Genomic DNA, 18,355 nt, shown 5'->3' with positions numbered 1-18,355 from the left:
TGGCAAAGCTTAATATAATGCATAATACAATGTGACTAAAGCTATTTAACCAAATTTGATCTGCAATGACATGATGAATATAGGTGTTTTTTTAGGCAGTTCACGTTTTGAAGACATTGCTGTAGCTGTACACTTATAAATATTTTGTGGATAATTCACTGGCTTGTCAGAGCCAAACTAACTGGTCTACAAGGTCATCTTGACTGTTCACACTTTAAATAACATGGTAGTTTTAGGGCAACCCTTTCTGGTGACTTGTCTGACTCTGTTTCCATGCTAGGTATTGTATGATGCCTGTGCATTTCTTGAGAAGAACAGAGACACTCTTCCTGCTGACATAGTGGTGGTGTTGCGAACTTCAGAGAACAAACTTCTTCAGCAGCTCTTCTCTAGTCCATTAACAAAAACAGGTATTTTCTCCAACAGCTTTGCTGACATTGCAACCTCTTCAGCTACTTCCTCCTTGAAAATTAGTTGTTTCTAGATAAAATTCTGCCATTCTTTTTCAGCTCTGCTGTATAAAGTTTCCCAGATATCAAATTATGATATTATTTTATTTATTTATTTATTACATATGTGGGTATAAACTCAGGCATTTATTCCAGAGGAAGGGAAATTATCTGGTATGCAAGGCCAGAACTCATTTTCAGAGCAGGATGAGAACGTGGGAATTTCTTGGTCGATAGGTTCTTGTGTAGCATGTCTTAGAGTTTCTAAATCATGTAGCGTAGATAGTTTGTTTGGAGGTAATACACACCTGTTTAGATTCATCAATGCAATACGTAAAAAAGTTTCTTACAAATTATAAAGTACGGTTACTAATCTGCTAGGATTAGTTAATTCACTTTAGTTAAAGCTTGTTGACCCTGACTTACATGAAAGTGCACAGATCTATGTGTAAATAAAACTGATGGCTAAATAAAATAGCTAAATAAAATTGATTACTCCATGGATTTATGCCAGAATACCAGTAATCTGGTACGACAGCTGGAATGATAGTTCTGCAGTATGCATGCCAAGAAATGTACACGTTAAAAATGTCACTCAATGCTTTGCACGTTTTTCAAGTTCCTTTTTCATCATGGATAAGAAATAGATGCAGTAATAAGGAATAATCCAAATGCAATGTCTTGTTTTAGATTGCAAAATCATTTTTGTGAGGTTGTTGCATTTCTATCAAAAATACTCTGAGCAGAAGTAAGTATATGTGCATTAGGTAGTGCTGTATAGGCTTGCTGTATGTAGGTTGTAGATACAGTTCTGTGCCTGCGCAACAGCTTTGTGTAGGATTTCTGGAAACTTCATAGCCCAGTTACAGCTTCTGGTGTTGCCCTCAACCTCTCCTGAGACTTCTGTGTAGAAAAGGAACATTTGGAGGAACTCAAATATTAGAGCCTTCTTTGCACGTGTGTAACTGATAGCAAAATATCTGTCTATATTCTACATAGGATGGATTCCTTTTACATTGTCTCTGCTCTTTTCCTGTAATTAGAAGGCTCTGGATTACCTCCTTTCAAATTGCAAATTTAGAGTTCCCTTAGAGGTGAGAATCCAATGAGGAATCTGCTTCTCCTTTCAGCTATGACAAGTTTAGTTGGAGGGGGATATAGTTTAAGATGGAGTAGGATTATTTATTGCCTAAGTGGGAAACAAAGAATCTTTGTGTATATTTCTTCTGACATTTGAGTCATTGTTGGACTGGTAAAAATAGTTTCTTCTACTCATGCTAGATCGATCAAGCAAAGCAAAAAAGAAAGCTCGCATCTGGTCAAATGTGCTTCCACACCCCTCTTTACCAGCTATTTATACCTTGGAGCTATTGTCAGAATAAAACAGACTAGGTGCTTTCCCACAGTCACAACACACCGTCACAAGTTTTGTAAATATTATACATTTGATTTTATTGGTATTTTTAAATTTGATGATGAACAAGACAACCACATGAACACTGATGCTTTCATGCAAACTTATTTGCCTCTGGCTTTTTAGAGGTATTTTCAGTGGCAGCAGCACAAAACTGAGTATTTTGCCTAAGATGCATGAAAGATTCAATAAGAAGATGCTTCTCATTGCAGCCATGTATGTTTACCATGTTGGTGTAGTTCCACTTTTTTTTTCCTCTCTTACATTCCTTCCTTGTTTCCTATTTAAATGAATTGGATGGTTTCTGCCTCCCATTATAGAACATTTACCTTTCCATAAAGTTCAAACAAGTTGGGTGTTGTCTGTATTTCTGTCAAGTCAGTACAGGACATCCTGTTAAAAATTATTATGCATATGCTCCTGTGCATGGTGTTATAAGAAAAGCTTAAAACCCTTATGTCATTTCTATTTTTTGAAAGTCTTTGTGATTTTGTTCTATTTTTTCCAGCTGTCTAATATAATTGGCACCCACATCCTGTGCTGGGGCCTCTGTGTTCTAAAATCAGATTGTTGCCAGGTTTAGTTTTGGCAGCTTGCAAGATAAATGAAAGGTTTGGCTGAATTCAGAAGGTATTGGCAATGCTGCTTCATCTCTGCTTAGTAAAGAAGGATAATGCTATACTTTTAACTTTCTACAAAGAAGCTTTTGTAAAGAAAAGAATAGTGACTGTGTAAATGTCCCATCACACCCTGGCCTTGCCTCTTAGCCCTCTTCCCTCCACTTGACATGTAGTTCATTCCTAAAGCAAACCAGAAAAAATACAGATTAAGATTCATAATCTTGATACAATTTTCTCCAGCTTTTTTGTAGATACTGACTGATGTGAAAGTTAATAATTTACATGGAAGCCATATTGCATCTCTCCAGGTAACCCTGACTTGAAATGAGCCTTCTGCCAGTATCTCTGGTGTTTTGTTTGAAGACGAGTGACAGCACATTCTCACATCTGCTTACAACTAGCTCTGGAATTTGCAGTGTACATATTTTTTGCCAAGCAGCTCTCTCCGATATGCATAAGAGTCACTAGGTGGTGCTATGCCAGAAGCAAGAAACCATTAACGTGGGTCTGACAATTACTGAAATGTAGTTCTTAAATACCAGTAAGAACAAAAAGATGCCTTTCCCACCCTGAGAAGGTCTTCCGTTTGAAGTATATTTATATAACTGACATGTCTTCCACTGTCAAAAACTGAGCAGCAGCAAGAAAATAAATATTAAAAAGACTAAATTCCTTTACTAATTTAAGATCATGCTAATCCCTTTAATTTATCAAATATACTTATCCTCTCTTAACAAATGCTTCTGTTTCACAGTAGCAGACTGTGTAGTTTAAAGAACCAGAAATTAACAGCAGGACATTAAGTGCACATTTGTAATAGTGATTTATGGTTAAAAGAGCACACAATTACTGATATGAGACATCAGAACTTAAAGCAAACATTCTGGGACTAATTTTGTAGAGTGTGCAGCTTGTTTTTTCTTCCTTCAGTGGAAACTTAGGTACATTCAGCACGTTTTGGAATCTGTTTGTACTTTCTAGGGATCTTTAACCTCAAAGCTGAATGAACATACTCTGATTTAACCTACTGATTCTCTCAATTGTTTCCATATATGTACTTTTTCAACAGGCACAGCTTTTTTGTGATGAGGATTTTATGTATTCTAAAACTAAAACAGAATTTACTCCAAATACAAGAGAGAAATAGAGCATTTTAAGAAAGCTAACCACTACTCCAGTTGAATATACGCTTTTCCATTCAGGCATTCCTGTTTGTTTATCGCTGTCACAGCTAAAGCATCAGAGTGAAAAGGAATCATGCAATCTAGAAAGAGAGTCAACTTGTAAGAGAAGTCTATTTAACTGAAAAGATTTAGGGGAGCCTTGGTACATTCACTAGTGGTAACAATGAGGAGTCAGACCATTTGACTCCCGGTCCTGATACTCAAAAATTTTTGCAGTATCACATTTAAATGCTGGTACCATTAGACTGCTTGGGCTAAAAAGCTTTTTTTTTTCTTTTTTTTTTTTTCTTCTTTTTTTCTCTTTCCTGAGACTGTAGCTGCCTCTTCCACTTTTTCTCTCTTACCTTATTTTCCCCAACTGACCAGATTGTACTGGGGAGATAGGAAGGTGTGCGAGAGGGTTTTCATTTTATCAGAAAAGCTGCAGTACAACATGATTCTCTACTCTTGAAACACAATCTCTGCAGACTTTTTCCTGATTCACGGACCCTTAGAGCTTTTGTCATGGTGTTTCTGTTCTGCCTTAGATCCTTGCTGGGTAGAGGTGGGAGAGAGTTGCTAGCTGGAAGGAAGAAAGGAGAAATACTCCAGCCTACCCATTCCCAGAGCAGGAACCCAAGAGAAATGTCCGTGTCCCAGTTGTGAGGGATATGTGGGATCTGGGCTTGGCTGCATAGAATAAATACAGAGCTGAGCACCAGTACTGCTATAGCAACATCATGTCTAATAAATCTAGTAGCATTGGGTATTGCTCACATATTCAGAGTGCTATGGTGGTATTGTATCACCCACGGTTAGTAAGCTCTCCTTGCTCATACACCCAAGATACTTGAGCATAATTTTTCAGAGAGAACTGGGGTGAAAGTTTTCACAACCTTCACCAAAGAGTTAGGATATTTAAACAAGGAAGAATTTTCACCCAACATATGAGGAAAATATATTTTTTCAAAAACAAATTAATTATAATTAGTCTGCTTAAAGGTCATTTTCCCTCCTCAGTATTGATTTTAGTCCACTTTCTTCATGCCTTTATATCTCTGGCCCTACTTAGAGCCCTCAGATAAAAATTAATTATAAATACTGTATGTCTCATTAAAAACAAACAAACAACAAAAAAAAAAACACAACAGACCACATGCTGAGAAAGAATGTGAAAAAAATGTTTTAGGTTTTCTTTATGCACACTAAAGCATACAAAAACTAGGGCCTTCTGCAAAATCACATCAAAGAATTACTTTTCACCATTGCATAGCAATTTCTCAAGGTGATGAGTACTATTTACTGTTAATTTATCTGTAACTTTGTTAGCAACTGATACTTCATGAAGAGTCAGAAACTGGGGGAAACAAATGGCTTTTCTTGCGTTTCAGCCCCGTGAAGAGATTCTACTGGGCACAAAGTCAAATCTTGGCCAATTAAAATCTTAGGTGCTTGGCCAGTGTTTTCAGTGAAACCATGACGTGACCTGTCATGTTGTTACTGTGCACTCCTACTGAGCACAAGCACTTCACCCAGTGATAAATAGCTGCAGCTTTCTTGGCTTGGCATGTGTCAGACTCACTGAAATATAGCATGTTTCCATTTGGGCTTAACGGATTTTTTCTTTTAATTCCACACATCACAATAGAGCAAAAGACTTGAATACATCTTAATTTCACTAATTTATCCTGCAATAAATTCTTTTTATAATGGCACTTTTGTGTTAGTATTTTCACCTCCAAGAGATAACTGCAGGCACTCTAAAGCAAATGAATCAGAAACAAAGCCATTGTAATTATAATCTCTCTGCTTATAGATGAATCAGAATTTATATTTTGTAAGAATTTGGGTCAGGTTAATGGAAGCTGTATATTTTCACTCAGAACACAGAGGCTTTCCTACTTCTGACTGGTCCATATGTTAAAAGCATATAAAAGTTAATCGTTTTTGCTTTGCTGCCAGTATGTTGTGTGCAAAGAGAGGCTTTAAACCACAGCTGTGCAACGTAACAATTGTGAACTTTACTGGGTTGCAGATGTGGGACATCAGTAAACTAAATTAAATGTAGCTTAACTGTGTTTGAGGTAGAGTTTGATTACATTTTTTTAGTTTTTCAGTTGATCATTTTACAGTTCAGTATTTCTTTTTCTTCACATCCTAAGGTTTTGTTTCATAGACAAGTATAGTACACAGATACTCACAAGATGTGCTAGCACTAGGATCCAAACAAAACATACCCTAAGATAGCCCTAAAAATGAAACTCCTCTAGAAAGAGAACTATCTATCAGATCAAAGTTAGCAGGACAGAGACCTTAGGCTTTATGAAAGGAGTAACAATTATTTACTGTTGAGAATAGCTCTATATGAATAAAGAGTGTCAGTGAATCACTGGAATTCCATGTGGAAGTAAGCACAACAGCTGGGAAGGTCAAGTTAGATTAATCATGCTTATGTTTGGTAAAGGGTGATGCCCAAGCAGAAGTCCATACTTTTTAATGTGACTTCACTGATTACATTGTATTGAAAACGGGCAACAGACAACAGGCACGGTATAGATTCTTGTCTCGAAGTGCTTGCAAATTGAACCCCCCTAAAAAAGTACAAGTGGACAGGTTGAAGAACAGATCTTGATGAGCTTACTGATTTGATTCATAATAGGACATCCCCTGTAGAACAAATCTTGAGAATAATTTTTCTTCACCTTTCTTTCGGAAGAGAAGAGACATCTTCTAAATTTTCATGTTTCTAACCTAACTTCTCAATTCTATAATGAACATTATCTCACACTAATAAACAACAATTAATTTTAACACTTCATTGTATACTAACTAAATCCAAAACGTGTTGATATTGAGGAGGCAGCAGATGTATTTTACAGAAGATGTTACTGTTTTTAATATTAACTAGTAGACTGTGGAATCTCACTGTGCAGCATACACAGAATTTAAATAGAGAAATATTCAGAGAATATTGTACGGTAGTTATGTTAATGAGTAGTTTACTAGCCAGTTTCTAAAGGCACTATGTGCTATAAAGGCACTGCATCAGAGATGCTTGGTACATCTTTGGAGGCATTCAGTAGCTCCCAAGATCAGACCTTGGAGGGGCAATTATTCTTAAATTTTCCAGTGATTTTGTAGAGCAGATATATTTGTTAAATATTCAGATAACATGGCTGGTTTGAATATCCATAATGGTTAGGGATTTTTTTTGGTGTATCCTTTTCAAAGTACATGCTTATATTTCCCAGTCTTTCAAAATAATTGAATTAGAGGTTATTCTGTCTAAGAGATGAATGTATTTGGTGGAAAAGAAACCTCTAAGTGTGTGCAGGATTTTGTCTTTTTTTTTTTTCAGTATTTCATAGTCTGAGGGTGTTGTCTTACTATGATTATTTACTTTGTTTTAACACTATAAATTTTCTTAACTCCTTCAGCATACAATAAACTGTAAAGGTCAGTATTCTGACCTGATTTGGCTTGATGTAAGAGAGCTTGTAACAGAACTGCCTGGATAGCAGGTCAGTGTGTGCGTCAAAGACAGAAAATGTGTTTGTGGGTGTTTGTATGAGCGGGTATTTGTTTTAGAGTGTGGAGATAAAAACATAAATCAGAATAATGTTTTGAATTACCACAAAAATATCTGACTTTGTGCTATTTGTGGTAATATATAGAAGTGCTGAGATCCAGAGGAGCGAACATTCCATTGAGAAGCCTTTGAGACTTGATTAAATGACTAGTCAGCACCATTAATGCCTAGATTTCAAACATGGGGAGGTCTGGGACTTCCATAAAGCTCTGCAACCATGTTTCATCCTAAATTAGACTTCTAAAAGACAGCTCTTCTCTTGAAGAGTAAAAGCCTATTTTTGACACCATTTTTTATCCTGTCTAGCTTGGGGTTTTAGCCACTGAGAAGACCGATAGTCATAGTGAGGCCAGAGGAAGCTTTCCTCCATTTTATTTCATGTGCTTTCAGTGAGATATTTATACTTGAATTTTAACTGCTGAATTCACTGGGAAAACTTCAGTGACTTTATTAGGATCTAGATCAGACTCTCGTTGTATGTATGGAGCAGTTTCAGTAGCAGGTTGTAAGTGATCAAATATATACCACAGAATGTTTTGTAACATACATTGCATGGGAAATGAACATACTCTGGAAATGCAAACGGTGGGCTAGAAATCACGACTCTTGACTTCTCCTTGTTTTCCTGATTATTCAATGTTCTTGTAGAATTTTTTTCTGGCCTCAGGTTAAACTGAGTACTGTGAAGCTTAATTAGTATATGGGTACAGTTGTTCTGAGATAGTCAGAGGCAAGATGCTGGAGGTAATCTACCAGAACACTTGCTGGTTTGTGTTAGTGAGTTAAAATACTAAGGTAATCACGTTCTTTATAATCAAATTTCACTTTTCTAGTTAAAGCATATAATTTTTTTTGGAAAAAAAGAATCTTAACATAATGTACAAAAGAAAGGCTGTCACATACATAAAATAACGAGTGAGACCATATCTAAATCACCATGTGTTAGTAACCATAAATTCAACACAGACTCTTCCAGACGCTTCTGGAAGAAGAAATGAACTTCTTGTCTGTCCTGAGTGGAAATAGAGGTCATTACAGTAAGGATGGTTTTGGTGGGTTTTGCTTGTTTGTTTGTTGTTTTTGTTTTGGTTTGGTTTTGCTAATGCTGAAAATTAATGGAGCATTTTTCAATGTTAAGGTCTTCACAGAAAATACACCTCCATTGTTTCATCCTAATCTAGTTGTGGGTGTGGTTGCAGGAACTAGGGCAATGTACAGAGGCAATGGTCAGTGTCCTGTTGGTGGTGAGGTACGTTGCTGCAGCATTCTGAACTGTCTGCTCTTCTTCAGAGATTTCAAGGTTTGTTGTCCCAAGCAGATCACGTACAACAGCATCAAATCTTACACTGCCAAAGATGTGGGTGGAAGTTACTAAAGACCATATCTGAAAGAAATGGCCAGTGTCTCCTGAATGCATAAATGATTAAAAAAATACTTTGTTCTCCAGTGCTGCAGCCAGCATGTCAGCCCCCAGCCACTTAGTCAGGTCTCCAACTAGTCAGGCTGCAGACCTGACTAAAAATGCTGGGCATTAGAGAGTTGGAAACTCCAACATTGTTTACACCATGACTTCTAATTTTTCCAAACAGTTTCTCATTTTTTCGGTTTTGTCTAGCTGCAGCTTCATACAGGTAGCTCTCAGCTGTACTGACTTCACTCCATTAATCCTGTGTTTGGACAGAAGTGCCTAACATTTATCCACCAGGCTGTGGCCAGGTAGAGAATTTGTCTAGCATGTAATCCACTCCCTCTTTGCCACCATCTTTTCCAGAACCGTGTGATCCTTTCTGGTCCTGTGCCTAGAAACATTTTTATCACATGATCAGACCATAGCATGTGTGCTTTGCCTGCCAGCTGTAAATGTGGTCATTTCATGGGACTATGATGTTCTCAGAATTGCATAAGGTTTGCTTGCATGCCACGTGATCACATATGTGCCTGTGATATTTCAGAAAATGACTGCATTTCAGTGAACACACTCCCAGTTGGGTAGATGGCTGCTTATCTCTGATTCAATTCATCTGGAAAATCTGGCATGTTGCTTAAGGTAGCCGTTAATACTCAAGGCTGTGTTTTACAAACACCTTGGACACTGCCAGTAATAAATTGTATACCATAATCTGTTCTTTCTTAGTCATTACTAGGTCAGGGTGAAGACTAAGACCTTTCTTACTGTGATCATACATTTACATATCTTGGAATACAGCAGGCAGTTTGACCTTCATTTCATCTCAACTGCTGTCAGGAGTGTCTTTATTCTCTTGCATTCTACAAGGAGCCTACTAACCTACAGTGTTAAAACAATATTTAAACAAGGCAGGAATCCTGCTTACAAGCAGAGTTATTTGTTGCTGTAAACATCATGCTGTTTGTTTGCCAGTGAATGCCTTGCTAGTGTGGGAAGCAACCACTGAAGTGTCTGTGATGTATGCAATAGTGAGTGTAGTACAGCACCTAATTTACATTCCGTTTCTCCTCTCCCGGTCTAGCAATGTAAAGCTTTTAAGTAACTGTAAATATGATCTATGTATACTTCATGCTAGCAGTAAGACCAAAGAAAACCTCAGTGTAAGTCAGATTAGTGAACTAACAATTTCTGATCCCTATAGCATAGAATTTTTGTTTCAAATAATGTGGGTCAAAAAATTGCATCTTTTTTGCTCCTGAGGCAATTATAATTAGGGTATCCCCAGGCAGGCCTCACTGTTTCCAAGTTTTCATGGTTATCCGATTCTGTTTTGTAATATGAATTGTATTTTGGAAATACTATTTCTTATTCATTATTTACTTAGTCTGAATAGGAAGTAAAGTGGTTCTCTTTTCAGAACAAGCAGCAGTGGAAGTGTATATGTGTCAATAGTCATATTCGACAGATAGTATTTTTATAAATACATTCTTGTGTAAAATACGTAGTATATGAGAAAATTGGATTCTTAGCTTTTTATTGCACAAGATTAGCTTAAATGGCTCCTGTGACTCAAAAGAATAGTTTTGATAGTCAGTGGCCAGATTCAAATTAGTACCCAATAAAAAATTACATGTAGTCATTTATAGGCAAGCTAAGAAAAGCTTAGTCTTACAGTAGCAGAAGATGAAAATGCGTTATGAAGATAAGCAGTCGACTTCCTTAGTCTAGATAAAATGTACTGAAAGGAAAGACAGAGAAGAATGTGTGTGCGTCAAAGACACTGTCTGACTCTGTACCACTTCTGGAGTGCAAGTGCTTAGCTGTGATTAGAAGTAGTGTCAATGAAATATGAATGCATTGTAGCATTTCTGACCATATTGTACTGTATCTACATGGTATTTCAAGTAACCCATCTTTATCTGAACCAGAAGCATGAAAGAAATTAATAAAATATATGAGGATAAGGAAGGAGCTTGTAGCGTGCCCCCTCTGTAATAGTAATATCCCTGGTACAGCTTGTACAGTAAGGTGACATTGTCATTAGGCTCTTTCTCTGTAAGTCATTTGCACTTCACAACTGAAAGTTATATCAAAGCATAATGTAATTCTTACCTGGCATGCTTTTACTTTGGGAGGGAGGAGTGATCTATGGCAGGCATAACCAAAACGTCATTATAAATACAGTGCTAATATTACTAATATTTGCTTGATACTACTTTTAGAGCCCATTACCTAAGAATAATGAAGTACTGACAAATTTATGCAACCTCCAGCTAGAGTGAACCTTTCCTAATTAGTGTGGAAAGTCAATGGCTGGACAAATCATTAATTCAACCAGATTCCACAGTAAGTGCCAGCGATGCAAGAGAGAAGCCAAGAATGCTGACTAGGCCTTTCTGAAATCTAGAGAGCACTACCAAAGTCCAACTTGAAAAAAGACAACCTATTTCTTCTTTCTGTGCTATGTAAATACTTGAAATATTTTCAGAACTTCTCCTGTTTGGGTTTGCATAGTGGAAGAGATAGGGTATTTTGACACCACTGTCTTTCCCACCTTGCTGGAACAAGGTATGAGTGAAAAATGTATTTGCAGAGTTGGATTTTCTATACAGTTTCAGGACAAAATTTTTGCTGAGCATTGCCACAGTGAGCTTAGCAGTGATTGCATAGACTTCTGTGCTGTTACTTCTTTCTGTTGGTAACTCTCAGAGCATTTCATAAACTTTAATGACAGAAAATTCACAAAGTATTAATGATATTCTTAACATTATTAAATAGAGGTAAATAAGAGAGACATTGGGGCTGTCTGACTCCCCCACTGGCACAAAGCAATCCCAGAGACCTTAGCCTCTGATCCTGCGAGCTCACAGGTAGGAGCATTCATTTTTCAGATGAGTAGTCCTGTTGAACTGAAAAGGAAATGCCTGTGAATAAAATTAAACATGTACATGTTTAAAAGATCCATCCTGATTCTAACATTTAACTTCTCTCCCCTCCCTCATAAACACCTTTTCAAAAAAAAAGAAACAAAAACGGAGGTGTCTAAAGTGTCAACCATATGTGTGTGAAGCTAGAATTCTGAAAGGCACAATGCAGTCATAACCTTTAACCGGTTTAACCTTTCAAGGAACCCATGGCAGTTTCAGCTGGCTATGATATCTAAAAACATTTGTTCTTCAAATATTGACGTTCTTCACAAAGTGGAATAACATTTTATTATTTCTGGTGTGTAAAGTAGTAAATGACCTTGTAAATGAAACTCGAATGCAGGGACAGGTACTCCAAATGTTTACTGACTATGAACATCATCCTGACTCTAGGTGAAATGTTTCTTACTATGTAGACTCATTTTCAAGCCACATTTGTCCTGTTATTAGTTTTAATGGCTCAGGCATGTTACCGATAGTAATTTTGCTGAACATGAACTACTTAAGATAACTAATTCATGAACTTTTACTGAAGCATCATTTTGTGTTTGATCTGGAAAAGAAAACCCTAGTAACATTTTTCTGTGGATTTCAACTGGTGCTGCAATTCAGTAATTAACAGATTATATAGGAGTTCACCTGACATATGTAATAAGAATTGATTAGAATCCATAAGGAAATATTGGTCTTATTCTTAGCTAATTCTTTACCTTTGCCAATAAGGAAAATGAAATTATTAGTGTAAAAGAGACAGCAAATCATTGTTTATGAATGAGTTTTGCTTTTCCCAGTTGCAATTTGCAGCAATTAATGCTAGGTAAACAATTATATACTTTGACCATACTGTATTCAGACAAAAACATATATACTGGCATAGAATCTCGGAAATGCATGGGATATTGAATATAACTATCAGGTAATACAGTATTGTTGGAGCAACTAACTTAGGGAGCAACTAGCAGTTTCACACCCACTGAAAAAAATGCAAATAAATCAGTCCTGGAGGTGAATGAGCACTGGCTTGACTGTACTTACCATAAACTGCCAGACGGGATTCAGCATTTGTTTCAGGCATCGCGTATAGGTCTCACACTTTAGGTATATGGCACGCAATTGCTCTGAAATGAACAGTCTAATTGGCAAATATTAAGCTGAAATCTCCTATAAAGGCATGTTCATGTCAGAACACTGGGGGAAGACTTCTGAATAATGCTAAGAAAACCAGGAAATCTCTGTTTTGAAAAAGCTTCTTCCTTGGAGCAAGTAACGGGAAAGATATCCAAAGCTGATGCTCAGATGAAAGTAATACTAGAATTCTCTGCGAAATGCAGCAATCGACTTGGTCAATTCAAAACTCTCCTACCAGATTACAAACATTTAAAATGTAATCAGAATTTTTGTTTTCGGTTACAATGAAAACAGACAGCAGTATGGCTAGCTGAAGAAAAAAAATATAGAAAAAAATGTAAAGAACAAAAATGTAAAGAACAAAGAATGTACCTGATGTTTTTTTGTTTCTGTGACCCATTCTGCCTATAAATACAAAACTTTATCTTCTGAACATCAATTACAGCACTGAAAATAATAGCATATTTTATATAAATATATTTGAAGAAATTTTGAAAACTACTGCAGCCAAACTGGAATTAGTCAACTACCACAGGACTTGCAGGAACTGGGAATATGACCTAAAAATGTAGTTCCAGCCTACTCCTGAGAAAGAATGAACTTAATTAACAAATTCATGATATGTGGAGGGTTCTTTTTTTTTTTTTTAAAAGTAGGAACTGGCCACATGTTAGTTTCCTTTTAGTAAGTGAAGTCATGAAAGACTTCTGATTAATTAAAATTTAAAAAAAAAAAAAACATGTTGCCAAATCAGAAATTTGAAGTGTAGTTTTAGTTTTGCATGAGGAGTTCAGGGAGAGCTCAGGGGTATTACTTATTAACCTAGTGCCAGCTATGAGTAAGGCAAACCTTGAGCAACTATATTATCATTCTATATTTTGTTTGGTTATTAGAGCTTTGTAACTTTTTATAAAATGCTGCAAAATTTTAGTCATTTTAAGCAATCTGAATCAGATTTGCTTCTTCTTTTTACCCCATATAGTGTCATTAGTTCTCCAGTGCAAGGCTTTCAAGCATAAAGAAGACTCAGATTGCTAACCTGAAGCATAGCCAAAACAACCTTTCCAGATTTTCTACCTTAGCCAAAAAAAGGGCTCAAATCATCAATTTCTTACATAGAAAAATATCAAAATTATATCTAAGAGAAAAATATATTTGCCAACTACTTGCTCATTAAAATCCTAATTTTAACCTTAGAGAGATGTACCATACCATATATGTATATACATACACATATATGTGATTTCAAAATACAAATACGTGTAAGTATGCATGTATGTATACAAACACAAGATTTTCAAAACTGAGTTGCAGTTCTCATAAACGTTAACACTATAGCCTAAAGCAGTTCCCAAAATCATGGACATACCTTCTGTGTGTCAATCTTAATGCCAGCATCTTAAAAGGGAAATACTTTTGAAAATGAATACAGAATGTTTGAATTGCTCTAAAGAATGTCATTGCAGTGTTTCTCACTGTTGGCCCCCAGACTATTTCAGGAGCTTGGTATTTTCAGTGTTCACAGAGAAGAGCAAAAGTTCCCTTCAGTGGTACGCAGACACTGTTTGCTCAGCTTCTGTATGGAATAACCAGCAGCGATTAAGTGTTCTTGGTTTTTGTTTCTCCCATCCTGCCTCCTTACTAGTTATGTAATACATAGTTTATCAAAACTCTGAAGACTGTTTAGAGTTACTGGCTTTCTGTAAAGCAAATAGCTAAGCACTGGAGTTGATGCAAACAAGGCACTTAGCATCTGAAAGAAGTGTTAACACTTTATTTACATTTAAATTAAAATGGACACTTATTTATGTGTTCTGGTTCTGAAAGGTGTGTGGTACATCTGCAGAGGCCTATTGTTTATTCATGCTGTAAATCCTTTGAAATGTGTTAAAATGCTTCCCACTCATTATAAAAATCCTGCCACCCATGGATTAGGGCTTTGATGTCACCAATCCTGCTTCAAAGGGTTCTTTCAATGCTATTAATCACAGTTTAGCCTCTGAAGATATAGCCAGAGAAAACATTTGGACATCTTGTGCTAGACTTGCTAAAACTTTGAAATATACAGAGTGTCTTGCATATGCACAGGCCTGTATCACTTCCTCTCTCTTCTCTGAGCCTTTATTTTGAAAAGCTGTTTTATGATGACTTTGGCTTTCTGCAAGTACAGCGGAAAAAGTTTAGGACACGTCATACTGTACAATTAAAGCAAAAAAAAAGGCACTCATCTTTCAGTTTACACCACAGAATGTTTTTGCCTGAGGAATTGAGTCAGTCTTTAAAAACCCCAAGGGACAATAAGATTGGGGATTAAGTAGGCCTATATGTCAAAAGGTCAAGAAAAGATACCGTCTTATCATTTTCTCATCTCTTTCATTATTTTGTGAGCTTAAGATGATGTCTAAACACTTCAGGATCCACATGATTTCATAGAAACAAGATTGTTTCTGCTGTCTTTTTCTCTTTTAAATCTCTGAATGAGTCACAGAGAAATTGATTACTAGTGATTGAGCTGTATGCCTTTGTGCTGTCGTTGTTTTCATCAGCTCAGTAGCTAAGGTCAGTGACATGCCACCTTATCACTGACTTTTTCCTCCCTTTTAAATCAACACTGCTCTCTCTGTCATGCTCATGCTGAATGCTCTGCAAGGCACAGTTAGTAATGAGCTGGGTGGGGAAGTGGGGCCTGCAATTTTTATTACTGTTGTGCAAGCTGATTTTTCACCATATGAATTTTTCCCTGCTAAACTTCTTGAACAGTTTTTGCAGTATTTCTTTCTTTTTTTTTTAAACAGGTAATTTGGCACAGGCAAGAGCCAGAGTGACAGCAGCATCTAGGTCTTTGCCTTCACAGCTTAGTGCTGGGCGTATCAAGGTTAGTAGTGGTCCTTTTGAAGAGATGTAATTGCTTATGGAATAGTACAGAGAGATTATGGTTCAAATGCTTAGCTGATGTAGGTATATAGTGGAGCTCTTACCAAGTTAGAGTCTATCTTAAAATCAGAAAACATACCTTAGTTGGGAGCACAGTTTCTAGTTTTGGTGAGAACCTTACTGTAGAATCCATTGAAGAATCACTTTACTACTGATTAATCTTTAAAATTCTGGAGTAAATTCTCAGTTAACATTGATATCAATAGCAATATTCCTCTTGATTTCAGTGGGTTCAAGGTTTTCCTCTGACAATTTTTAGCCTAGAAAAAGATTTAATTAGGTAAAATTTTATTAGTGTATTTAACCATATGAAAGGCAAAATACCAAAATGATCTATTCCTCTTCAGTATAACCTAAAAATCAAAAAAATAAGGAACATTTGTAACTGATAAATGACCAGAAAAGAACCACTCAGCAAAACCCCTATTCTTTATAGAGTTAAATTAATGACTGTGAAATTTAAATGCTGTTGGATTTTGCCATAAGAGTATGTGGCATAATTGCAAAAGGGTGGGATGATTTTGTGGCAGTTAATAGTGTTGCCGACTGAGCTCACTTAATATGTGAGGAAAACTGTTGTGCCTCGAGTTGATAGCATCTACAGTTCCTCCCCACTTTCAGGGAGTTAAAGTTTGCTTAGTCAGTTGTTTGTTGTTTTTGTTTGCTTGTTTTACAAAACAAACAAAAATAATTTTTAAAAACAAATGTGATAACATCAACTGTTCAAAAGTCTACAGCATTTTATGTTTTGGGTTTTCTACTTATTTTTTTCATTTTCTCCTATTATAAGGAGCTCATGCTCAAATGTAGATGCAGTAATTCATGTGAGTCACCCATACATCTATATCCTTTGCTGTACCTGCAAACACAGACTTGAATTTCAGAGATTTATTTCCTTTCTGGTATAAACACTTTCAGTGTTGAAGGACAGATTATGGTCTGTCCAGTTTTCTTGTATTATACAAACATTGTCTTCCACATCCAGCTTATATCAGCAGAAGCTTTGTAAGCATGTATTTTATTGCTACAGCTTGAACGGAATAGAGCAGTTCGCTTTTAGAGCTTTAATAAACACATTCAGTTATACTAAGTAGCGTTTAAGTGTTTTTTATTCACCCTTCACTTTTTTAAAAAAGGAGTTAAAAGACATGCTTAAGAACTACAGCGCTATTCAGAAAATGTTAATTGATATAGTTTTTTGCTGAAAAAAATATAATTACAAGTTTTATGAAATTATAACTTCAGGAATAATATTTTAAATTACTATTTTACACTTCATAAAACAAATCCAAAAGTGCCATAATTTTGTTTGGAAGTTTGGATTTTTTTACTTATGATTTAATTTATGAGCTTTTTTGCTTAATGTATTTATCAGTTTTATACTATTTCATACCATGCCAACATCAGGTGTAGTCAATATGTGAAAACAATAATTTCCAGTGACCTCATAAGGTGACATGATATCATAAATCATTCTTGTAATATTGTCTCAAAACTATTAGAAGCAATTCTTTTTAGTGATGGAACAGTTTGTCTTTTCTAGGTCAGCTGTTCTCCATTTCAGCTGTAATCACATAAATGTATATACCTCACGACTACTGTCATGTAAAAATGTGACATAACTGTTGGACTATTCTTCAATTTAGCTTAAAAAGAGCAGTTAGTGATTTAAAACACAAGATTATATCATGACATTCTTATTATGTTCTATCATTTTTGACAAGACAGTTATGATAAAGCCAGTTGCCTGTTGTACACGTGATTATTGCCCTACCATAAAACCACATAACTTCATATACTCACAATGTTATAAATTAACTAGAGACAAAACTTCTAAAATTCTTACAGCAAAATCTCCCCAGCTTCAATGTTCTATCAAAGAAAACCCACCTTCAGATGTTTCTAGTCAATAAGATTTTGAAATTTGTCCTAGTCCTTACAGATTTCACAGGTCTGACTTTACAACTCCAAAGAAAAAGGAATCTCGCGATACTGGTTGTAGCCTGTTTTTCTGAGAAAAGTTATATTACATCCTCCTTTGTAAATGTTTCTGACCATCTGTTTTTCTGTGTGCCCACTCCCTTCCCCCTGCAAAACCAAACAAAACCAAAATAAAACCCTTTTGAACCCAGCAGACTGTAGTAAACCATATTTGACAGAGTAGCAGTCTTAAAGATCATAAGATTCTACCAGTTTGGTGACAATAAATAGCTGTGAAAAGGAGTTGCTCATGTTATCATACTGCCTGAAAGGTAGAGCATTAGCTCACCCTGTATTGGACAGCAGATATTCCAAATGTGGCTAAGAGATCATGAGTGCTCCATGAAAGTATCATTAGGAGTCTATGCTTTTCTAAACAGCAAAGAATCCAATTTAGATGCTCAATTCATGGGCACTTGGGCTTGACTACAGTGAAACACATTGAAAACAATGTTTTGCTGTTGGTGTTCTTTGTGATTAAATTGTCTGTCTTCTAACATTAAATGTTACCATTTATTCTGAACTTACTGTCAGTTTTCACTGCTTATGGCTTTTGTCTTCTACCTCACCTTTACCAGAGATTTAGATATCAATGTGCAGAAAGCAGTTGTCTTGCGAAGATAGTTTTGAAACACTCCCATATCCTTCCCCATGGACATGCCTGTTGTTCTGACTTAGGTCATTGATGTTTACTTTGTCACATGACCTCTTAAGATGTTAGATGTTGTCTGTGCTGATAAGGC

At 36.1% G+C, this 18,355-nt stretch overlaps 1 protein-coding gene across 1 annotated transcript in view; it reads left to right on the top strand.

Annotated features, from left to right (window-relative positions):
* Positions 1–18,355, top strand: part of MYO3B (myosin IIIB) — a gene marked incomplete at its 5' end in the record, with an annotated part of 256,357 nt that overhangs the window by 108,720 nt on the left and 129,282 nt on the right. The window contains 2 exons of the mRNA XM_080600926.1: positions 281–410; positions 15,494–15,573. Coding sequence (XP_080457052.1) covers positions 281–410; positions 15,494–15,573 — 210 coding nt within the window. The remainder of the gene's footprint in view (positions 1–280; positions 411–15,493; positions 15,574–18,355) is intronic.

The sequence above is a fragment of the Anser brachyrhynchus genome (assembly GCF_964034855.1).
Source record: "Anser brachyrhynchus genome assembly, chromosome: 7".
NCBI lineage: Eukaryota > Metazoa > Chordata > Aves > Anseriformes > Anatidae > Anser > Anser brachyrhynchus.
This window is presented reverse-complemented; position numbering and strand designations above follow the sequence as displayed.